This window comes from Pimephales promelas, chromosome 22 (assembly GCF_988280905.1).
Source record: "Pimephales promelas chromosome 22, fPimPro1.hap1.1, whole genome shotgun sequence".
Classification (NCBI taxonomy): domain Eukaryota; kingdom Metazoa; phylum Chordata; class Actinopteri; order Cypriniformes; family Leuciscidae; genus Pimephales; species Pimephales promelas.
In genome coordinates, this window is record NC_142790.1 from 23,889,477 (window position 1) to 23,915,147 (window position 25,671).

A 25,671-nucleotide genomic window follows, 5' to 3' on the forward strand; every position below is an offset into this window, starting at 1 on the left:
ATCATTAACCATGAGCCCCTCACAGTACCATCATTCTGTTGCTCAAGGTTGCTTATGTAAATATGGCTTTTTGCTTGGTTAATAGCCCCCAAAATTGTTGAAGCATGCCACAATAGCAATTATTACACACACACACAAAGCATGAGACATTTAGTAACTCTCAGCACAACAAAACAGCCTTCAAATTTGCGTTAACTTCTATTTTATGCCCGTAGGATGCCCTTAGCATTTTATTAAAAAAGTTTGAAGGACATCTAGATAAAGAGTGGGGAATATGATTATGAAGGTGCGAGTGGAGAAAACATAGAGAGATGCAGCAAAAGTGGAAATAGAGACAGAAATCCCTTTCCTTCGAGGTTAGAGATCGCTGGGTGATTAGTGGCCCAAAACTCGGTGTAGGAACAGACTCTGCCGTATATAAATATATAACGATGTGTGGAAGCCTGTTAAATCCGCCCTGTCAGGGTTCATCTCTGGGGAGAGAGGAGTGGGAACAGATTACCGGTGAGAAAGCTTAGAAAACCAATTCTACTGCTCACAGTTGGAGTGTAAGGGAACAGCGAACCCAGGAGAAGACCATAATCTGCCTCGGGCACGGATTTCGCCCCAGATTTCGGTGCCAGACCAAAAATCCTCTTTCAGTCGAAGCCCGAAAGGAAAAAAAAAAATTGGCAATTCTAAAACCGACCTTTAACCTTTAGAAATAAAAGGGAGGGAGAGGTATGGCAGTGCCATAAACAGCTGGTAAATGTGATTTTCCTAATGAGAAGTTAATCTACTCGAATCCTCTGTGACATAAACAACAGTTCCTGTCAGTGAGGAGAGAACTGATACTCCATGACAGGAAAACACCGAATCTCTTTTTATGCTGCCTTTAAACCATGTCAGAAAGATTGTATTTATGAGTTGAGCGTACATGAATGTTATTAGGTTTGAAACTTCCCATAGTTTTTTACCCAAATCAATTGAATGCACGACAAGTAAGTCTATACACTCACTAATACAGACTTTCCTGGGCTTCAAGGCAGCATTATGATGATTGGGAACATTCAAGGAAAGGACCAAAGAAACTAAAACCTGCCACTTAGTGGTGTTACATTGTGCTACATTGAGACAAAGATCACACAATGAGATGACTGATCAATGTCTTATTCATATATACATTTAAAAGACATTATCTTTATAACACAGATAAAGATATATAAATCAATAAATATTTACCCCCTTTGCACGTCTTCTCATTTTACAGGAATGAAAAAAATACATCATTTTTGTTACGTACATTATGTAGCTCTTTGGGAAGACAAAAATAAAATGATAAAAGATCTGTCCTTCTGTTCAATCAAAGACTAATGTGAAGAAGAAATGGAAATGCTTTACATCGGACTTCTTTATAGGCACATAAGAGTGTATTTCCATTTATGCGTTTAGTTTCTCTCTACTGGCTTTTTATCAGTTGAAGCTTTTCAGTCATTTGACGGGATTCCTTTGAATGTCTTTTCCTGTCAAAGTCTCTTCTTAGATCACAAATAAATAAATAATACTTTGTGAGTGCACTTATATCTAACCATTTGAGAAAACAGCAGTGTTCCCTGATATGACCTTTCTCCGATTAGTCTGTCACCTCAACACAGTTTAAACACTCTGAAAACTTTCATTTCATCACAGTTTAGAGGCAGCTCAGATTGCACAGATCTTCATGTAGCTGCAGACAGGTAAATCATCCATCTAGCTCATTACAACACAGGAAAATCTTGGAAGAAAGAGTCCCAAAGGGGAATACTGCAGGAAGTGAAAATCCAGTGTCCCGTCCAACAGTACACTACAGAGCACTGTTATATTTAGATTGAACGAAGAAATGACTTACTTAATAACCCTTGGCCTAGAAGGTTGACTGACATCTGAAGATAACAGTGTCCTTGGACAAATTTTGTGTACAACATAATGTCGGCCCGGATCCGGGCCACATCTGGTACATGTGGATATGGGCCGGATCTGGGCTGACACCATGTAGAAATAAGCATTATAATTCATTGATCAATATTAATAATATATATTATAATAAATGTATTATATTCGTTTTATTTGTATATACATACACAAAAATGTATACCATACATTTCTTACAATATTTTTTATATTATATTTTTAAGAATAATTGTATATTTTAATACATATATTATATTGGCCACCCTACAATTTAGTTATCGGCGTCAGACACTGAAAAAATCCATATCGGTCAACCACTAATTTACATATATCTAGACTTTCAAGAGTTCCGATTCACTGGATCAGCCTCATTGTTTTTCAGTGTGTCAGTTCTTCCAGCAAATGTGTGTAAATCCCCCTCATTAGTTGATAGAGAAGGCACTGTCTGCATTATCTACCAGGATCCTTTCTGCATGAGGTGACACAATGCTTTCGGGGCCACGGGCCCCTGCTGAAAAAGCTGTTTACAGGCCTGTCACCGCGATCCCTTTTGTTTCCTGTCAACGTCTCGCTGCGCCGATCAGATAAACACGCCGTGACAACCCCACAATATATCTCTCGAGATAAGCGTGCGAGAAACACGACGCACAAAACAACCGGTCGTTCCCTTTAAGTGGAAATCTGAAAATAAGAGAGATTTCGTAGGAAGGAAAAAGGGAAGAGACAGCAATCAATTACCGCGGCCTACATGGCAGGGAGCTGTGATCTTAATCTGAGACAGATAGCGGGGTGGGAGGGTCTTCCGCGAGTGAGAACACCTCCAGGGCAGTGTACACACGGGGAGGGGGCATCATCAATAATAGTGGAGGAAAGGAGGACTCAGGCAAGGTCAGGACAAACATGTTTCCCCGTGAGCCAGACCGCCACACACATACAGAATCGACTCACGGTGTAACCTCAATCCGTTTCCGTGCGTTCCGTCTCAGGCCTGGATTCACCCGCGGCGCTCCGTCCAGGTCTCCGAAAGGGTCTTTTGAGATCTGGCTGAGGGTTTGGGGTTGTGTTTGATAATCTGCTCCCTGAGAGACAGTCCTTCATCTATCAAACCCTGTGCACTTCCTTCAGGATAGACAAACAAGACAGAGAGTGAGCGAGAGCACCAGCCAATCAGCTGACTCCGTGACCCAGCTCAGTGTAGTCCAGTCGAACGCAGTCCATGTGCTTTCTCTTCTGCGCGATCGTTTGAGCCGTTCACTCCTCGCCCTCTTCTACGTACGTGGAGGGGAACCAGCCCACCTGTGGATGAGACAGAACAGAAGGAATGAGTGATTAGAGGAGAAGGTTGCGGGGGGTATTACAGAGGATTTGCGTCACTTCATTGCCTGGATAACCTTGAGGATGCGCCTGCTGCAAGAGAAGGGGTGGGTCGGCGCTGGATTGTTTAAGCAATTCTGGAGGCTGAGCATTAATATCCAAAGGGACAGTATGACAGGGCTGTTTTTTTTTTCTTTTGATCTACCAAATCAAGGAGGGAGAGAGAGGAATGGCTGTGTTGTTCCTGTGACCGTCTACTATGGCTATTTTGTGATACAACAGGTTTTGGGTGATACATAATTTTTTTATACTCAATGGCAGCAAAATGCACAAAGCGATTTCTGTTTCAAAAACCTTCTTACAGATGTTTCCAAGACTACATTGGTCATTTTGCAAATTTAACAAAACTGTATCTTCGTAAGATAAACTTTATACTGGTAACCGATCATTTGCAACAACAATGTAGAATACTGTACATCACGGAAAACATCGTTTCACAATCACATCTCATTTAAGGACAAAACTCGAATACAACATGAATACAAAAGGAACACAAGCAGTTCTGTCCATTTCATGAGACAGGGGGGCTGTTCAAAGCACTGATCCCAGAATCTATAACTGCCACCCATAAAACAGCCCTGAACGTTTTATTCACTAAATTACAGCCTTCCTGGCGAAACCATTATAAGACAGCTCAAGAGGCTCAAAAAAACCTTTGACAGTTCGATGCGCTTTAAGTACAAATAAGCTTCTTGGCTTAGTATGAAATAATGCCGCTTAATTCAATAGTGAGGCCACATTTTCAGTGCGGTTTCAGTTTCTGACGCTCTTAGCAAGGATGTCTGTCATCTTAGATCAGAGAAGAGAAGCATGTTATGAAGAGACATTTTAAACAGACAGTATAGTAGTTTCACATTTATGTAGGGTATGATGGTGCTCTATGACTGCACTTAACACACTTTGTATTTTAAAATTAAGATTTTTTATTATTTTACTATCTAGTGAACTTATATTGCTACATTATAAAGCAAGTATTTAGCGATTAACTATGCGTCAAAATGTGCAGTGTAAACTGGAACATACTACAAGAAATACTGTATATACCATAATGGTAAGCCATTATTTCAGTCTTCAGTGTCACATGATCATTTAGAAATAATTTTAATATGCTGATTTGCTGCTCAAGAAACATTTTTTTTTATCAATGTTAAAAACCGTCGCTTAAACCATAAATATTTTTTTCAGGTTTTTTGATAAATAGGACGTTCAAAAGAGCAAAATTTATTTGAAATATAAATCTTTTGTAACATTATAAATGTCTACTGTCACTTTTGATCAATTTAATGCATCCTTGCTGAATAAAAGTATATATTTCTTTAAAAAAAATGCTGACCCTGAACTTTTGATAGGTTATATTACTTAATATATACGTTTTTTTTGTTTTGTATTGTTTTGTTTGATTTTATTTTACATTTCATTTCACAAATTGTATTTACAAATGAAAATAATCCTTTTTTCCATGATGATAACTTGGTTATATGATACCAAGTTATATGACTTGGTTATATTATATGATAACACAAATAATTCAACATGCTACAAAACTATTTAACTAGTATACTTCCAAACACATCTACACACACTCACCCGCCCATTGACTTCGCCTCTCCACCAGCCATTTGCTCCAGTTTTGCTGTAGATCTTGACCACGTCGCCCTCCTGCAGAGAAAGTTCCCGCGTGTCCCGGGAGCTGAAGTCATAGCGGGCAATCGCCACACCCATCACCTTGGGAGTGAACACTGTAGAGACAAGAAACAAGAGTGAACATTTAGCAGCAAACATCACAGGACAAAAAAAAATGAAGATGAGAATCAGACAAAATTAAGCAGACAAACAGAGAGGATGGATGCAGCAGAGTCAGGCTGTATAGTTTCCCTGAGGACTCTTGTAATCACCGCACTCCTTCATGTGTTTGCCTGCCTTAGCACATCCACTCTAAATAAATGATTCTCGCGAATCTGGGACGGGTCCAATCACAGCTGAAGTGGCTGTTTTGATTATGTCTTGAGATGTGTCAACAGCATAATCCGCTGGGTTAATTACATTTCAGGCGACTTTTCCCTCAAAAACACATCATGTTCCTTCTACCAGCTCACTGTCTGTTAGACGTTTTGTTGGACTTTCTCGCAGTTCTCTCTAAATGCGGTGGGCCGAGGGAAATACGTGGTGGCGGATTCAAATGAGCCTTTGTTTTCATCGGACTTCAGAGGCTCTGAAGACTTTGTGAACGTCAGCCAGAGAAGCTAGGCCCTCCGCCAGACGTGTGTTGATGAGATCCGCCTCGGTGCCAGGGTGCTTTCTCTTCAGCTGTTTTAAAGCGAGCAAGACTTGTACAGACAGGGAACTGGCTGCCAGCTAGCTGCCGCCACGCTCAAAGCGAGAAGTTTGTAAAGGAGGGAGAGAGAGATGTCACAAAGTTAGGCCGACTCCTTCCTTTTCATCACGGCTCCCTTGACAAAAACCGCCCGTAATGGCGGACCTAATAAGCTAACTACCTGAAATGAGATAACGATGAGTCACAGTGTCTCCCAGTCTGACAAAGGACATATGGTGCATGCATTAAAGGAGATGATAGTAGCTATGGAATGCTCTATAAACAGACACGCACAATGGGATGGGAGACGGGGTTAAGCGCAGGGCATGGCAGCCTCAGATCTCCTACGACCTTGACAAAATGACACCAATGGATAAGAAAACGTGTACCTGTACCTGACCAGAATGGGGCGGTAGAAGGGGGGACAAAGCTGTAGCCGACGGGAGTTAGAAAAGACAGGCCGCAGAGCAACGGGGCTGAGGTGTGGCAAGGCGGGTGAGGTAGGGGTGCGGCGAGGGTAAAGAGAAGAAAAGCAAAAGAAAAAGCATGTTTAATTGAAACGTAACATTTTGCAAGCAAACAGAGCAGATTGTCAACACTTGGCCTTATTCTAAGTGCCTCAAACCGGTTTTACACGGTGGAATATTTCTATTCACGTCCCGATCCACCGGGAACCATCGATGAGATCTGGGTTTACATGTAAAACTCCAGGAGCGTCTGTGGCAGTGAAGCGAGTTCCCCTCGCCATCTGATGCTCCATCTGACCGGCTCGGCCCAGAGCGTCTCGGACCACCAGTGCGTCAGCGACACAATATGTTTCCTCACCCACTCTTCTGTGGAAGGCGGCCAAAGCCATACGGCACTAAGCGTAACTAACAAGACGTCGGTAAACATTGAACAATCTGATGACTGCATGGGAGTGTGTCGTATCTTTGAAAAGATGTGTCTTCACCCACTTTTTTTTATTGGAGCTTGTCTAATCTCAATTGGTAAAGTGTTCCACATTTTTGGAGCATAATGGCTTAAACAGACAGACAGACAGAGATAGATAGACAGACAGACAGACAGACAGACAGACAGACAGACAGACAGACAGACAGACAGACAGACAGACAGACAGACAGACAGACAGACAGACAGACAGACAGACAGACAGACAGACAGACAGACAGATAGATAGATAGATAGATAGATAGATAGATAGATAGATAGATAGATAGATAGATAGATAGATAGATAGATAGATAGATAGATAGATAGATAGATAGATAGATAGATAGATAGATAGATTTTCTCACTCTGTTCATTATTTGGCAAGCAGTTCAACACTGACTGGGTTCAGAAGCATTTAATGTCTTTCTTTAACATCTGTTGAGAGTTTTGAAGAGACAACACAAGCTAAGGCTAACCAAGCTCATGAATATATGCAGGAGAACATGCTGTGTCTCCAAAAGGCCTTGTCTCAGACCACTATCCAACCTGTGATGTCCGAGCTGCTGACGGGCACTTGAGATTCCACCCATGTCACTCCAGAAAAGACGGGCCATTCGCCCACTATTCTGCAAAGTCTTCAAGGCTAAAACCCTCAGCACGTTGTTACCCATAATGTGAATATTCAGGGTTATGGATTTGCCGTCCAACCCGTATGGCTTGCTTAACATTCGAGGGAATATAAGTAGAAACGCAACCGAGCTGACAGCATCTCCAGAGCTTTCTGGATATAAATAAAAATGAGGATGGAAAGGGCAACTATCAAGCAATTTGTTCCATCTTCACCTGTGAATTAAAGTCACGAATATTTTGGTGTCTACAGTAACATGAACAATAGAGGTAACCTTGTACAACTATTTCCGTTCTGCAATGCTGATTTTCTCCAGTTAAAACTCTCTTGCTGTATGCTCCTACACAGGGTCAAGTTACCACTTAGAGTAGATGCCCCTGTTGCTCTTTACATCCTGTTTACATGAAAGACTTGTGCGCCTCTGGCAGCCGTCTAAAAAAACAATCGCATATGATTTGCATGTATTGGCACATAAGCAGACGCTGAGATGAAAAAAAAGAAGCTGTGCTGCATGGGAATAGAGCTTGGGGATGAGAAGAGAAAAACAGCAGCAATGCATGCTGGGAGATCCATTCTTCGGTCAGAGTCGCTTTCGTAACGCTTTCGTCCTTCTTTGTTAAAGCAGTGAAGCGTTTGAGTGACGTCCCCCCAGCTTCTCAATCTGCCAACATTTCCCAATTGCGGCAAACCCTCACTGTGACATATGGAGCTACAATAAAATCTCATCTAAGTGTTGATTGCAATGCGCCATAAACTCTCAGATCAGGCTGTAAGCACAGCTCAGTAACAGCCCCTGTTTGACATTTTTAACTCGCTCTTCTCCCACAGCTGGAAAACAACACAGATGTCTTAGGAGCTTTCGCGACCACAAAGCCATGAACAGACAGAAGATCTCTAAAACTTCTTTGGCCAGAAACAAGCAAATGCTGACGTGAATGCGGAAAATATGCAAATCTAGTTTTTAACTGAAAATGTAGTCCTGCATGAACATACACGTTTCGTATGTGCTATACGTATATATATAGCTGCCCTAAAATAATATATATATATATTAGGGCTGTCAAACGATTAGGAATTCCCAAACATTAAGAGAAATGTATCCTTAAACATCGACATCTGGGAACACGTGAGAAGATTTGGTCTCAAACACTGCTGCCATAGCAGCCACCCTGGTGACCATAGCTTCTGGCCATCACAAAAATGTCACATGTTTTGTACTATTAAAGAAAGAATCATTGTTTATACTCAAACTAAGATGAAGTGAGGCTTTTGTGTGAAATAGAACAAGCGTACATTTTGCTATTTGTGAGTTGTGTTTGTGAACGTGGAACTAGCGTGTTTGTGCACAGGACGTACTGTTGGCTCCGTTCTCCGGCTCTCGGTAGGCGAACTGCAGTTGGGTATCAAGTGTCCTGAATCCTTCCCGCAGAGAGTGATGTTTGTAATACTCGATCAGCTCCTGCATTAAACACACACATACGCTCAACGTGATGTCAGTTCACATAAAAGGGGAAATATCCACAGCCATTAAAAGGGAAAATAAAAAAAATGAATATATGAACGGATTCAATATGACTCCAGCATTCACAATCCAATAATGTTATTTAACTGGCATTTGCGAGATCGAATCTAAAAGCGCTTTCAAAAAAAAAAAGCTGACAAAAGACATTTGATTTTTCTACAGAATAGAGACATTAAGCAGCATGATTTCCTAATGCCCTTTAGAAGGCAAACAGATGACAAAACAAAAGGGATTGTATAAATGATACAAAGAGATTTCAAATGTAATAAGGTTGTATAACGCAAACATTTATCTTTATTGCACTGATTCCACTGACCTTAAAAACATATGAGCATAACATTTACTTTTCACTCTATATGATAAAGACGCTTTAATAATACTCTTCGCTGAAAACCAGTACAAAACATTAGCACGTACCAAAATGCTTCTGAACTTCCTGTTTTCTGCAATGTAGAAGAGTCCCTCCTTTGTTAAGATCTTGATGTGTTTCACGTCGTTGTTATACCTGTGGGCCATGAATAAATGATGAGAGTAATTTTCTGGTGATCATTGCGATCGATGCTGCCTATCCCCTATGGGAAGCTGCCATAGTAATGCATGGGGCAAAGAGCTTTTCATGCAGGGAGAAGGGGTCGATAGCGAGGGGTGGGGCGTCTCCATTAGTCCTTGGATTTAAAGTTACGAGCTCACTTTTTTTTTTTAGAGCGAAAGTGCACAGGACTGTCTGCAAACAAGAAACACTGATAAAATGGGGCAGTTTATGTCTTTCGGCCTTGCACTAAAACACACACATCGTTGGAGTGTGTGGAAAAAAAAATGTATTTAAAAAAAAAAAATGTTTTATATATTGTTGTAGGTTACGGAGCCCCGCATATGACATGCAGACAAAAAACAAAAAACAAATGTGGCCACGAATTAAGAATTTGTTTCCACAATCTATTAATTGGTTTCGCTCGTTTTAGTAAATCGTGGCCATATTGAAGTAATTAGTTCACTCAGTTTTGTTAAACCATGGCCACGAATTAAGAATTCGTTCCCATGATTTATTAATTTGTTCCTTCGTTTTAGTCAATCGTGGTTCGTGGCCACGTTGAACTAACTAATATAAATATTTTTTCCCGGACTCTGTTGCATGGGAGCTGGTTTCGGCCACTGAATCAAAAATAAAAAAGGTAATTGCGACTTTTTATCACACAATTCAAATTTCGCCCACAATTGCATGATATGAGGTCGCAATCGTGTGTTATACAGTCAGAATTGCCGGATATAAACTCGCAATTCTGAGAAATAAAGTCAGAATTTCCAGATACACTTTATATCTTGTAATTCTGATTTTATTTCCTTGCAAATTCTGAAAAGTAAACTTCCAATTGTGAAGAAAAAAAAGTCAGAATTGTGAGATAAAAACTTATTTTAAAACACAAGCTTCCATACCGTAATAGGTGGAATATTGCAGTTATGAAACTTTTGTTTTGTTTTTGAAATACTTTTTTACAGTAAAATAACTAAGTGTGCTGTTGTAACTCACTTGATGCTGATGGCGTACTCGTGAAACTCTCGGCTTCTGTGACGGACCAGGTACGTGCTGCTCCTCCGGTTGAGCAGCGCAGCCTCAGCCTGCACCCTCTCAATTGAGCCTGCAAACCTAAACCAAAGGTCAGAGGTCAGAGTTGAGGGTTAGGGTTACCAAAAAGTTAACAAGGTAATATTGAGGAAAAAAGTCACATCAATAAACAATTGTATTTACTCTTTTTCAGTAAATATAATGGTAGAGTAATGAAAAGTTAGAGGGGAAATAGAATTACGAAAATTACAGGAAATTAAATGTAAAAACAAAATTATGGTACTATAAAATGTCATTGTGCAAAAATGTTATTTTATAGTAAAATTTATGGCAATATATTTTTTTATTCGCAGTATTGGTAATGTAGTTTGTAAAATATTCGAATTATAATAATTAATAAAAAGTACTAAATTATTTATATAATAATGAGATGTCAGAAAATATTAAAACATAATGATAAATAAAAGTTAAAAAATTAAATGGTTATATTCTGGTACAAAATTACTGGTAGTAAGAATAAAGATCATACCAAGGCTGGGAAGAGTAGTCAATAGGTTTGGGTACCTAAAAAAGATAAAGAGATAAAAAAAAAAGGAGGTGAGAAAGAAAAAAGTGGAGCACACGTGTGCTTTTGTTCTTGAAATTCCACACAACCTGATTTTCATACAGTATTTTTAACTTGCAGCTCAAGTCTGGGACAATACAGCTCACATTAGCACTAAAACCTGCACCACTTACTGTATCTTTTTACAACCACAATTGCTTTCATAAATGCACTCATAAAGATAACCTGACATATATTTCTTAACATGATTTAATACGACTTGTGCATAATTATGACTGTAAAACATTTAGCTGATAACAGTGTTATCGCATTCTGTCCACATGTCTGCTATTCACATGCATTACAGACAATCACCAACAACGCACCTGTCATTCAAAAACAATTCGGAAGAGGTGCATGCATACCTAAACCCTTCGAACACAACATGCACACAAGGACAAGCCTACCTTGCCTTGATCACATTTGTTTTTGTTTGGCAGAGAATAAAGAATGTTTTTAGCATTATAATATAATCCGGTATTTGTACTCACACATGGGCAAGGCTTCACTGCGTCGCTTGGAAAGAAGCCAACATCCTTAGTTGCCAGGACTTTACCCTGAAACCATGGCAAGATAATTACATTATGTTCAGCTGGGCAACTCCTCCTCAATAATTCAGTAACAATTAGTACTTAACACAAGTCACGACACGCTACAAATTTACAGCAGAGTTCATCAGAGCTGAAAAAGTCTTGGGAGAATACAGGAAGAGTACCAGGAGAATGAGTGTAACAGTGTAATACATCCAGCAGTGTTAAACTGCTTTCACTCCTTTACCTTTTTGTAGAAATAATGATACCATTCAAACATTTGTGGTAAGAATTTTTTTTTAGTAGTTCACTTTAAAAAAAAAAAACTTTTGCTGATAATTTACTCACCCCCATGTTATCCAAAATATCCATGTCTTTCTTTCTTCAGTCGAAAAGAAATTAAGGTTTTTGATGAAAACATTCCAGCATTTTTCTCCATATAATGGACTTCAATGAGAACCAAATGGTTCAAGGTCCAAAAGACAGTTTCAGTGCAAACTGCAAACTGTTCAAAGGGCTTTAAACGATTTCAGACGATGAATAAGGGTCTTATCAAGCGAAATTCAACTAACAAAATGAACGAGTTGACTGGAAACGATTCGTTCATTTTTTGTTCATCGTTCACCAAATGATACGATAAAAAGATTCGTTCATTTTGATAAACGAGTTCGAACTGGAGAGTCACGAATGCGCATCACAGAACAGAGCAAGGCGACCATTTGAACAGTTTGGTTCCCATTGAAGTCCATTATGTTATGTGGAGAAAAATGCTGGAATGTTTTCATCAAAAACCTTAATTTCTTTTCGACTGAAGAAAGAATGACATGGACATCTTGGATGACATGGGGGTGAGTAAATTATCAGCAAAAGTTTTTTCAAAAGTGAACTACTCCTTTAATACAAAGATGCATTAAATTGATCAAAAGTGATTACAGTGAAGACATTTACAATGTTACAAAAGATTGCTTTGCTAAATTTAATAAATACTGTTAATTGAAAAAAAGTCAAAGAATCCTGAGAAAAGAATCACAATTTCGTCTTAAAAAAAATATATATTTTCAAGATTGATAATAATAAGAAATGTCTCTTGAGCAGCAAATCCACATATTAGAATGATTTCTAGCGGATCATGTGACACTGAAGACTGGAGTAATGATCTTTTTATTTATTTAGTATCTTAACTTTAAATGAAAATGATTTTATTTCAGTTAATTTCAACTTTTGTATGGTTTAAGTTTTAGTTGAGTTACGTTTGTTCTAATTGACAAATCATTCATACACAGACACTTCAAGAATGACCTCAAATAAAATGATCAACCGATACAGCCGGCGCTGATGTATAACAACAACTGATGGTTCTCCTGCCGGTAACGCTCGGATCTTTCCCTTCCTCCTCCTCCTCCTCCTCCTCAGACAGTCTTCCAGGGAGATGTAGAGAGTGCATTTCTGTCTCATCTACCTCTTCCTTGAACAAATTTGATTTGTAAGTGGATCCTTAAGCGCACCCCCTCCCCTCCTCAATGCATTTAGCGCATTGACATTTTATCAGCACTCTCGTGATGCCGCCCCACTATTGGTTGTTGCTCAGATAAGGGCCTAATAATGATTAAACTCATAACCCTGTTAGATCAAACAGATGGCAACCAAAGGCCCAAATGGAATTACAGTGAATGATTGCGTTTGTCTAGGCACCAGAGCGGGCAATAATTGTCTCCGGGTTACCACAGCTACGAGGGCTCTGATCGCCCTTTGCTCCGTCCGGAGCTGCCGCGGGATGCGGGATATTACGAGGTCTCAGGTGACACGGGCGGTGTAATTTTGCATGAGCTCAAATTGAATAAGTCAAACAACTTCCGGGTGCACGGGACAGCTGGGCGTTCGGAGCCTGCAGCGGATGGCGGTCTTAGAATGAGGCAGAACGAGATTAACATGTTAAAACTGAGCTGTGGAGAAGCGTCCTGGACAGCTGGACCTGTCTGACGGAGAGGGATGTAGGGGCATTCGAGTGTGTGCCAGGCTCTGCCAATTCTCTGGCTCTCTAGACAATCATTGGCTGGTTTTCTCATTGCCTTGGCACATGAATAACGAGAGAAAGAAGAGTGCATGTTCTTTTGTTGCCCATCCCAGAAGAACATTTTACTGCTCAAAAGTTGCTCTTTCTTAAGACACGTAATAACTCAATTGCTTCAAATTTTGAAGTATCAACTTTTTCTCAGGTGTGCCTCCTTAAGACAGATCATTTCAATCTGATATTAGGGATAAGTTATGGGTAGGGTTAGGATAAAGACAGGGTTAGGACTAAATCTTCAGACAGGAATGTTGTTCCAGGGTCAACAAAATATATTGATCCAGGAACATGTCGTACTTGGCAAAATCACGGTGACCGGAGACTTAATAGGACAGTTTCTAATGAGAAAAATCAGCAGGAGACTTAGACCCCATCCCAAATGGCCCATGTGCCCTTAAAGTCCATGAAGCAGTAGCGTGTCACACTTTTTGGTCTACGCAGCATTATGTCATCAATGAGTGACATTAGGTGGGACATTTATTGACTTACTTTAATTTTTTTTTTACTATACCAAAAAATAAAAAGGAAAAAGTTATAGCCAAAGAACTGCCATACCCAGATAGCAAACTGACATTGAATCAACGTGGAAATATGACATCGAAACAACGTTGATCTGACATTGTTTTGCTCATCGAATTAACGTTGAACCAACGTCAGATGCGTCATTCTTTCAAAACTAACGGAAAATCAACTTGAAATCAACGCGTTGTTTCAACGTTATGAAAGCAAACCAATTTTCGATTTCATTTAGCTTTGAAGAATGCCGCGTCTGACGTTGGTTCAACGTTAATTCGATGAGCAAATCAACGTTGTTTCAATGTCATGAGAGACGTCGTTTCCACGTTGATTCAATGTCAGTTTGCTGTCTGGGTAAGCTAAGTGCATATTTCTTGTAAAACTTTAAAAAGCACAATAGGGGAAAAGGTTCATAGCAAAGTGATTAGCATTGCACTCCAAGAAAGAGTTAATCATTAATCTAAATCTATTTGTGTGAATTTCTATTGTGTGGCTCATGCCAGAGAACTGCATGTGCAGAAACACCTCCTATACAATTAAAACGTGACAAATTAAACCTGTCGTCGAGCGCGTGTCTGCTCTATGGGCGTTGTGCTGTTTTGGTACGGCTATGAAACCTAACCCACAACAGCTTTCTTGTGTTGAAAAAAGGGTTGGATTAGTTAGCATTTCACAGTCAGTCACGCTTAGCAAAGCATAACAACACAGTCGCTCGGCCTTTGTCACAAACACAAGAGGCAATCAATTAGCAGCTGAACGTCGTTCCTGCAGGGCTGCATGACTTAAAAAGTTTATGATGAGCGAGTAAAACTGTCTCACCTTCCACCAAGAGCTGCGGATGTTCGCCTCCATCACTTCAACAACGTCACCAACGTTGATTTTAAGCGGTGGGCCGTACGGGGGGCTCGGAACACAATAATAATTACGGATGACCTGCATCTTAGGTAGATCTAGGGGTAAAAAAAACAAACAGAAAAATGGTTAAAATAACGCATTTGTGTGTTCATCTATATTGCGAACGAGCATGCTGAACTTTGACAGTGTCATTACTGCATGCTCTGACATTCCGGCACATAAAGAACAGGTTTATGTACATGACGCCGTGATCGTAAATCACAACAGGTGAGAGAAAAATCAAGTCAATCCATCATAAAAATGCCAGTAGGCTCATGTTTTGTCTCGAGCGTTCGTGTCGTCATGCAGGCAGAGCATTCATGCAGACCGTCTAGCAGCATCCTGCATTTAAAACCGTAGCTGGTCATGTTTGTGAAATTCCTAGATCACTTTAGTGTGTCATATACAAAATAAAACTGAAATAAAAAACATTTAAGTATTAATATTACTAAAGTAAAACTGAAATAAGTATAAATTAAAGCAGAATATGAATAAAAAACTAGAAAAAAGTTAGATGAGACAAACTTTAAGTTGGCTTGAGAAAGCCAGATCAGAGAGTTTGAAGAAGTTTAAAGAAGTTTGATAGATGGATTAGTTAGAAAGAAAGATTAGGTAGAAAGATAATTAAATAATAGATAGATAGAAAGAAAGATTAGTTTCAATGAAAGAAAGATTAGTTAGAAAGAACGATTTGTTAGAAAGATAGATTAGTTAGAAAGAAAAAACAGATTAGTTAGAAAGAAAGAAAGATTAGTTAGAAAGAAAGATATAAAGAAATAAAAATTAGTTAGATAGATAGATAGATAGATAGATAGATAGATAGATAGATAGATAGATAGATAGATAGATAGATAGATAGATAGATAGATAGATAGATAGATAGATAGATAGATAGATAGATAGATAGATAGATAGATAGATAGATAGATAGATAATTAGTACACATAGAATGGTAGTTTAATTGAGTCTAGGGCTTCAGGGAGTTTAGATTTGAGTTGTTGTGTTGTTCACCACTGGGCCACCGTAGCCTTGGCTTAATTTGACCATGCTGCAATGAAAGTCAATGGGATTTTTATGGTTTTTAATATTAATTTTTAAGAAATCTGAAAGTCGAATCAGTCTAAAAAGATAGCACACAAAGTCAAAACAGTCTGAAGGTCTGACCCGAGTTTGTAGAGTTAAAACTCTAGGAGGAGTTAGAGTCAGAAAATTTTAAATAAGTTTAAATACAATTTCAGTAAGTTGGCTTTCTCAAGCCAACTTAATTATAAAAAAGACAAAAGCACTTAAAATAAAAGCTAATTCAAAATGTTAATAAAATGTCTCTCCACAAACTGGCTTTTTTTAATGGCTTTTTTCTGCCATTTTTTTATGAATTGAATACCAAAGCAAAAATGTTAATAAACAGTGCTATCAGCAGATGCAATTTATTCTAATGGCCGTGAAACACCATCGGCCATCGTCAGGCCATCAGTGAGCGCCTGTTAGGCTAGGTTTTAGGTTTTGCGGTCCACATGTCGGCTGTTGTCAGGCATTCAGCATGTTGAATCACCATCTGTGACTTTAGTGAAAGCGAGCGCTCTGATTGGCTGATTAACAGTCCAATAACAGCGAAGTGATGAAAACGAGCAAAGACGACACAGTCAGAATGCTGTTCTAATTTTACGCCATCTTACATTAGCATTCCAAAATGCAAATATTTTCATAACAACATAAGCCGCCTCGAATGAAGAAAGCAATCAGCATTATTGATATTCAAATTGGTAAGCAAGCTGCTTTGTTTACGGTTTGTATATATGCAGTCGGTTTCTCTTTTTGAATGACAAAAATAGACGATTGATACCTGCCGACATAGACAGTTATACGTGCACAAGTAGGTGCCTAACACATGTGCTAGTTGGCAGTCAGCTGCAGTCTTTGCTGTGGGTTCAAGTACAGCTTTTTGGCCGCGAGGTGACAACACATCGCCGCTTGTTCTTGTTCTTTGTCGTCTGCTTGTTGTGTCACAGACTTTAGCAAATTCCCCCCAGAGTGTGTAAGCTGACCACAAACATCAGCTGTGCAGTCTGGCTATTACCCTAATTACTATTAAATCACATTTTTATTCGTTCAAGTAATTGCACGCACAGGTTTCGTGCTGCGGGGAGAACTGTGCCGATCGGACAGCCGTTCAGACGCTCCAGTGAGCTATGAATGAGTGTGTTTGTGTTCACAGGGCTGGTTTGCTGAAGGGTCAATAGTGATGGTCTCAGCTGGTTGCTGCAGCTCTATATATTCTGCCGTTCTGATGATGAGAGGCGAGTGTAGACTCTCTTAATGCAACCAGCTGTGGCTGAAGCCTTCCAGCCCAGCGGATCACCCAAGACCCTGAGCCTCCAAGCGCGGCGGGCTGTCTTTGAAGACGCTTTAAAGAACAGCGTGAGCTTGTGCTTCTCTGCAGGGAAGCGTCTTGCTGGCATGCTAAGCTAAGAACCTTTGTGCACAAGGGCAAAGAGTCAGCGCCAATAAACACTAAAATGCATTTTTGCATCAAAACAGCTCACAAGAGGTCGCCTGGATGTGCCAAAAGAAACAAGTTTACTGCAGTGTTTACAGTGCAAAAGAGCTCACTTAGTTAGTAACAACACACCTCTTCTCAAAAACCAGCACTATTTTGAAATATCATTTATGCACAAAGATATGACTGCACATGAAACAACAAATTCAAATTCATTGTTTTTTAGAAAGGCTGTTTCTGATGAAGATAAATCAAGCAGCGCGGAACAGGCAGGTACTTTAATTCAAACGGAGAGACCCCAATATTGTCTGGGATCAGGAGGCGTCTCACGGCTCCACGCAGACAGGGTGACTCTAAAGAGATATAATGAACTCAGCAGAGGGTGTATCGGGATTGTGGGGGTGAGGAACAACGACTTTTGTCGACAATTTAGCTTGATTCCCCCGTTTATTTAAAAAATTCATGAAGCTATTAAAAATAAGGGTGAGGGAGGTGCGTCGCTCCATCAGCATGCAGACCTTCAGTCACTCCCCTGACATCTGAACCTGTATCCCAGGTGGACATTTATCACCTCTTGGGTATCGATCAAACTATCAATGGCGCTGTGAAAACATAATTAAAGATAATGTGGCCCTCTTTATGACAGACTAATGGGTAGAACGACTGCCGCTGAACAGATTGAACATCTAGTTGAGGTGGTGAAAGTCGTCTATCTCAGTGATTCCCAACTGGTACATTGAGTGGGTCGCGTGTATAGTCAAAGAAACGTCAACAAAAACGTATTTAAAAATGTTTTTTCTGATGCAAGATTTTTATTTTGAAAGACGTGAATGAAAGATGTTGCAAAGACTTGGCTCTTCTGTCAAACAGAACGCGTTTTCCCATTGCAATTCTCTCCATTTTTACTGTACTGTATGTGTGCTAGATGGATGGGTTTGACCGCTATGATTGCATCTTTTGCAGTGTCTCGTCGTGCACGACCTACCTACCTTAATTTAAATTAGGTATTTTAAAATTAAATGTAAAAGTAATGTACATTTAAAAAAAAAAAAAACATAATTTCCACCCTGGTTAAAAGGCTCACTTGGGGTCATATTTCGATCAAAAGGTGTTTCTGTAAAAACGTTAAAACACCCATTGTCACGCGTCAGTTGACACCAGACCATGATGTATTTGGGAGCGGTTATTAGTTCATGAAAGACTGAGGAGGTACTCAAACCAATCAGATGAATAAAAGAAAAGATTCCTTAATTTATATGGCATAAATTATATTCTGTGCAGGCCTAAACTACCTATGAAAACATAGTTTAGACTGAGGGTCAGGTAAGCTCACACTTCTGAACTGAAGAAACTCTCCACAGCTTAAGACACCTACATAATACAATTAAACTGAGTGAACATTTACTGGGAGATATGGGTTAAGTATTGGGTCTATCTATGCTAGCAAATGGAGCAACAGTGGTTCAATGTCTTTACACATTGTGTTTCCCACTTATATCTGATTTACATCTGACACTAAACTCTAGTTACGTGTATGGGCTTGCCTTTACAACAAACGTCAACACTACGGCTCAGTGACTACTAAGAATACGCAATCTGGCTCAGATTGAAGAAGTAAGTATTAATGTACAAGACTATGCATGTTTTGTAAGCATGATCGCTTACAGTATGAAACCCCAAAGCCATAGCAATGACGAACTTACAAATGTCAATGTTCACCTAAAATTCAATCATTATATGCATTAACATTTAAGGGGATAGCTCATCCAAAAAATGAAAATGTTGTCATCATTTCTTAAGCGTTGTCAACCCAAAAGAAGATATTTTGAAGAATATTGGTAACCAGACAGTTGACGGTAGCCATTGTCTTCCATAGTATTGAATGTAAGTCAATGGCCACCGTCAACTGTCTTGGTAACCAATGTTCTTCAAAATATGTTCTTCTGTGTTCAACACTCATACGAGTTTGGAACAACATGAGAGTGAGTAAATTATGAATTTAAATTTTTGGGTGAAATATCACTTTAACATGTCATTCCAAACCTGAATGATTGTCTTGTTTTGTAAATCACAAAAGGAGAATTTTGAAGAATGTTGGTGTCCATAGTGACCACATCTTGTACTGTATCCTTTTGTGATCCACTGACAAAAATAACAACATTCTGGTTAGTCATGTTTGGTTGAAAAACATATTCCTTAAAGAATGCAAAATGTGACTTATTGTATTAGTGTTTGTGATTTACCTGCATCTTCTCCACGACAGGGTTTTTTTCCGATCTGTAATGACAGTACATAAATCACATGAATTATTCTGTTGCCACTCACAGACATTGCAATGCATTAATGACTTGATAATTAAGTAAATCTCATCACTAATTTGGACAAGTAAACACTGTTTGTCACACCACTGCACAAAACACGTTCATCCTGTAACCTATGCACAAAGAATGGAGAATGGAGAATTTCCTCAATACAATTTACCATCAGTGTTGAACTGCACTCTGGGCAAATTGCATGTCAATATCCTTATTACATGCTATATAAATTACATTGGGTTTGTTATTGCAAAATGATGACTGTGGTGCTGTGTTGCAAGCGATGCAATTAATAAAACTGGTGTGCAATTAAATAAATGCAAGATTCCATAACATATATATCATTCTGCAATGAACTCTGGGCAAGAAACAATTGCATAGTTTCCCCATAACTAGTGCATCAAACTTTAATAAAGTAATATTTCAATAACAATTCCATGAAAAATGCTTCGGCTACTCTAAAGTGCATTGTAAAAGAGAATTTTCTATTAAATTTTAAATTGTGTTCAATAGGAGTAAATGAGGTCCTGCAGGGAAGACGTACATCACATATTCACTTAAAAAAGGAATTATTATAACAAAAAAACAACAAAAAAAAACCCTCACCTGTGATCCGAAAGAGCTGGAATCTGCAAGCATGTTGAAGACAGGCATGGTTAGAGTGAGTTTACACATTCAGATAAACACACTGTACAGACGCTGTCATTAGAGTGTGTGGAACACGGTGTGCTGTGAGCATTTATGATTTGTTTTGCTACACTGCAGGTACTTAACAGCTGCCCGAGTTATGCACCAGGAGCAACTCTCATTGGCTCCCGAGGGAGAGGCTGGGCCTAAACTTGGAGTGTACATTGTGAACTTTGTCCTGTTGCACTAGCGAACACCTCAAGAGCGAGTAACACACACACAGAGGCATAGACGCAGGCGTGCATATAAAAACATAGGGTGGAATCTTGTGTACAAAACAACAACAAGGTCAGACTTGACAAACACACACATTGTTTAAACACAAAAATATAAAAACTTGTTTACATTAAGAGTGAAAAAAATAAACTATGAAAGTTTGATCTATTTTCACTGTAAAATTTCAGACACTGAAAATGAAATTAGTGTGAAAAGTTACATGCAGAGGGTGTGTGTTTGTCAAGTCTGGCCTCTTTGTTGTTTTGTCCACAAGATTCAACTCTGTTTGTATGTACATGCCTGCGTCTACGCCTCTGTGTGTGTTACTCTTGGATTTAATATAATGACTAAATTAATCAATTAATTGAATAAATTCCACCATCCCTGCTTGCATGTTGAAAAACAAAGATTTAATAAAAATGGCAACCAATCATATAGAAAATATAAATATCTGTTGTGGTAAAGGTTGAACATTTCTACATAAAATAATCTGATCTGTGGCCTAGCGCCCTAAAAGACAAATGCGGTACAGCAGAATCTCACATCGTCCTTTCTGTGATAAGTAAGTGAATCCGTTTTGTTTTTTGTTTGTGTTTTGTTTTCCATTTTCTCTGCATATTTTGTTTTATTTTTATTGCTAGCTTAATTCACAATCAAATTAGCTAATAGGACATGGGATGAGCAGAACTGATGGGAGTTTAGAGAGAGCTCAGCTGTACTAAAAGCGTGAACAAGGAAATTCTATGGAAGCCTGACTAATGCGTAAAACAATAAGAAGTGGCACTGTTGGCAGGCACACACGCACATGCATACATCATGAGTTCAGGAACCCAACCAAGCCTGTTTGTCTGTTTGTCATCAGACATCACACGCTTATCTATGTGGCCTAGGTTAGATTATTAGAAATCTCTGCATGTTGACAGCTTTTATTGCCCTGTCAGTTACACTACAGTGTACTGTAGGTCAAACATTAGTGTGCAGCGAGGTAAGACGACATCACATAACATTGAAACATGAGCCAGAGGCTCCATCGCAGCTCTGTAAATAGATGATTCATAATGTGCACGCACAGAAATTGCTAGAAAGTGTTTGTTGTGGGGGCTCACCGGCACTGCTTTTGACACAGACATCCACCCTGCCGAGACACTCCTTATGAGCGCCAGCACCACATTTGGAGCAGCGGTAGCCTTGATAGAAGACTCCTCTAGATAGACAGACAGACAGACAGGTAGACAGGTAGACAGATAGACAGATAGATAGATAGATAGATAGATAGATAGATAGATAGATAGATAGATAGATAGATAGATAGATAGATAGATAGATAGATAGACAGACAGACAGACAGACAGACAGACAGACAGACAGACAGACAGACAGACAGACAGGTAGACAGATAGACAGATAGATAGATAGATAGATAGATAGATAGATAGATAGATAGATAGATAGATAGATAGATAGATAGATAGATAGATAGATAGATAGATAGATAGACAGACAGACAGACAGACAGACAGACAGACAGACAGACAGACAGACAGACAGACAGACAGACAGACAGACAGACAGACAGACAGACAGACAGACAGACAGACAGACAGACAGACAGACAGACAGACAGACAGACAGATAGATAGATAGATAGATAGATAGATAGATAGATAGATAGATAGATAGATAGATAGATAGATAGATAGATAGATAGATAGATAGATAGACAGACAAACAGACAGACAGACAGACAGACAGACAGGTAGACAGATAGACAGATAGACAGATAGATAGATAGATAGATAGATAGATAGATAGATAGATAGATAGATAGATAGATAGATAGATAGATAGATAGATAGATAGATAGATAGATAGACAGATAGACAGACAGACAGACAGACAGACAGACAGACAGACAGACAGACAGATAGATAGATAGATAGATAGATAGATAGATAGATAGATAGATAGATAGATAGATAGATAGATAGATAGATAGATAGATAGATAGATAGATAGATAGATAGATAGATAGATAGATAGATAGATAGACTTGTATTAACATCTTTAACTTCTTTTATTAACACCATTATTTACATTCCATTTCAAACCTATTCAGGAATTATCTACATGTGATTGGGCCAAGCCCACATACTCTGCTCTGATTGGCCCATCATCTGAGATGGTCCTCACTGCAGAACACGAAATCCACCTTACATATACCTGATCCTACCCATCTCCACCCCTTTGATCTGGATCCAACTCCGCCCCCTGGATCTCATGTAATGCAATGAGGTGCTACTGCATCATCTGCCAATTCATCCTCTCTGACATCAGCGAATTTATGATTATCCATACACACACCCTTGATTTACCACTGTCTTTCCCTCTCTCGCTTACTCTATGAGCAATATCTATTACATTAAGCTCAATTGTGGGTATACTGTGTCATTTCACAAAGATATAGCTATGAGCTCACCTCAGCAGCATTTCACACGAGCTGCAGGATGTGGTCGTCTCAAAGGTGTGCATGCGGAACTCATGGAAATTACTTTTCCCGCTCTCTGGACAGATGTTCGATCTGTTGAGAGAGAGAAAGTGGGTGTTAAAAATAAGACTGGAGACTTTGCATAACGTTACTCGTGAACATAGAACCGCTTGTCTGCTTCCCCCATCCAATCAGCTATAATTGCCTCTTAAAACACATAAGGGTAACATACGGTAGATATTTGTATTTTCTGGAGAATTTGTTTTTTTAACGACGACTACTCAATAACAAAAAGCTTTTTAACCAGATCTCTGAATGTACTGCATAACACATATCAAAAATGACAAACTTAACAAAATGATATTCTAACTAAAGATCTGTTTATTATTATGTAGAAAGAGCTAATGCGATAGTGTTGCTGTCTTAGCATGCACCACTAATTACAGCATCAGTAGGGCAGGAGTCATGATGTCGTTTTCGGCTCTATTACTATTTTATAGTCCAAGACCCTCCACCCGCTTTCTGTTTCTCTTCCTCGATCCATCTTGAATAACCCTTGAGCAGTGAGTGCCCTCATAATAAAGGCATTAATGGATGACGGACAGATGAGAGAGCCGTCTTTGCTAGCTGATGTCATATCATTAGGCTCGGAGTATGTAACAGCACTGATATCCAATCAGCTTTCAGCTGCCGACCGATCTGATGACACATGACAGAGAGAGAGAGAGAGCACTGACTCACCACTGTTCGCCAGAATTAATGAGCCCTTCAGATAAATCTGTTAAAAACGTGTTATCTAATTAATCAGAGCCCTGTCTCCTGTCTTTGGTGCATTACACTATTTTTCTCCTGTCTTATTCAAATCTTTTTTTTTTTCATGGATGTCCCTTTTTTGGATATATATGACGTTTGAAATTTGGTACAGTAGATCACTTGTCTCATGGTTTATTGCGTTTTTCATCTGCATTATACTGATTGTTGCTGTCATCTGCCAGGAATTATAAATATATTTTCTCTCATTCTCTTTTTTCTCATAGGTATGCTGTGGGATCACTTATTGCCTTAGTATTCATAATACAAAGATTTACTTGTATCTCTGACTCTCCTAAGAATAGTGAATGTAATCAACTTAAAGTAAAAGAAGATAAAAAGCCTCTGTTTTTGTCTTTTTTCAAAGAAAACAGAATTGATCTTGCTTCTTTGAAATAAAACAGTTTGATGTACTAGAAATTTTCTAATGAGTAATATGTCTGAAGCCACCCCTTAAAAAAAAAATCAAAACAGAATCATTATTACCCAGAAAAAAAAGATATTTTGAACAATGTGGGCAACAAAAGTTTTTTTCAAGTAGTTTTTTTTTCTTTCTCCATATTATGGAAGTCAATGGCTATCATCAACTGTTTGGTTACCAGCATTCTTTAAAATATCTAAAAGAAATAATGCCATAATTTTAATTTGAGGGTGAACTATACCTTTAAAGTACAGTAATTTAACAAAATTAGCTTGTTTAAAGTGCCCCTTTGTGCTTTTTCTTATATTATGTGTAATATAGTAGCACTTCGTAAATGTAAAAAGACAGTTTCAAAGATCGAAGTGTATGGTAAAATTGAAATGTTGTCTCTAAAAAGAAAGAACCAATTCTGAATTGCCATAAAACAAGTCGTCAGTAATTCGAGCACAAATTTAAATATGTTTGTAACAAATTTGCATAATGCCAGCCTATGGTCTTCATTGGCTGCCAGTGAACAATGTCTACATTGACCCGCCCACAAACACTGTAGTTGTAGGCCTGAAAAAGTTGACATGATGACAGTGAGTAAATAACAGAATTGAATATTTTCAGAGAGCTATTCTTGTAAGCATTAGAGAAAAAATGGTCAGGCAAAGCTAATTTACAGTAGGACATTAGTGGACTTTAGTTCCACTAAAATACAAGTAGACTATATCTAAAATAATGCAGACCATATCTTCTTAAAAACACCCAAACTTACAAAAAGAAAAGGAAAAAGTACCTGGCATATTACTTCAGTCTATCTGCAAAACTGAATCAACCACTGTGAGAGAATGAAAACCCTTTGGGTCACATTATGTTTTATAAGGTACACCACTGCAAAAATGCTTGGGTAAGCAAGTCTGTCCTCATTATTGTGTTTGTTTTGTAGTAAAAATATACACTAATGGTGTTTTAGTCCTGAATCAGGGCCAGGACATACTGTCATAGCTAAATCATCTCTTTGCGTCTGTTGTCAAGGCAGATAACAAACCTGAAAAACAGCACAGTGCAGACCTTCAGAGGTCATACTGTAACACACACACACACTCACAATGCCATGCCAAACTGCTCCAGCCATTTCTTCTTTAGCTCCTTGGTTTTGAAGAAGAACTCAAAGCCGCTCTGACCCTGGTTGTGTGTGAGGTAGAATCCGTGGCACCACTGGAAGAGACAGAGAATGCAAGAACATCCATGTTATGAATGCAAAACACACACATACACAGAGATGAAGCGAAAGCCGTTTGATTCGAAACATCAAAGATGATCTAACAAGTATGAGAGTACAAAGCATGATGGTGTGAAGGGGTCACTGTTGTTTATGC

At 38.9% G+C, this 25,671-nt stretch overlaps 1 protein-coding gene across 2 annotated transcripts in view; it reads right to left on the reverse strand.

The window, feature by feature from the left end:
• Positions 1–217: 217 nt before the first annotated feature.
• vav3a (vav guanine nucleotide exchange factor 3a) overlaps positions 218–25,671 on the reverse strand; it is a 69,099-nt gene continuing 43,645 nt past the window's right edge. The window contains exons 15-28 of one of the 2 annotated variants that reach the window (XM_089125438.1): positions 25,401–25,510; positions 23,068–23,169; positions 21,698–21,795; positions 20,295–20,317; positions 19,617–19,650; positions 14,802–14,932; positions 11,360–11,425; positions 10,794–10,828; positions 10,229–10,345; positions 9,118–9,205; positions 8,535–8,637; positions 6,013–6,093; positions 4,891–5,042; positions 218–3,225 (exon numbers count right to left, since the gene is read on the reverse strand). In XM_089125438.1, the coding sequence (XP_088981564.1) occupies positions 3,181–3,225; positions 4,891–5,042; positions 6,013–6,093; positions 8,535–8,637; positions 9,118–9,205; positions 10,229–10,345; positions 10,794–10,828; positions 11,360–11,425; positions 14,802–14,932; positions 19,617–19,650; positions 20,295–20,317; positions 21,698–21,795; positions 23,068–23,169; positions 25,401–25,510 (1,185 nt within the window). In that variant the 3' untranslated portion in view covers positions 218–3,180. The remainder of the gene's footprint in view (positions 3,226–4,890; positions 5,043–6,012; positions 6,094–8,534; positions 8,638–9,117; positions 9,206–10,228; positions 10,346–10,793; positions 10,829–11,359; positions 11,426–14,801; positions 14,933–19,616; positions 19,651–20,294; positions 20,318–21,697; positions 21,796–23,067; positions 23,170–25,400; positions 25,511–25,671) is intronic. The other variant, XM_089125439.1, reaches the window with a different exon arrangement.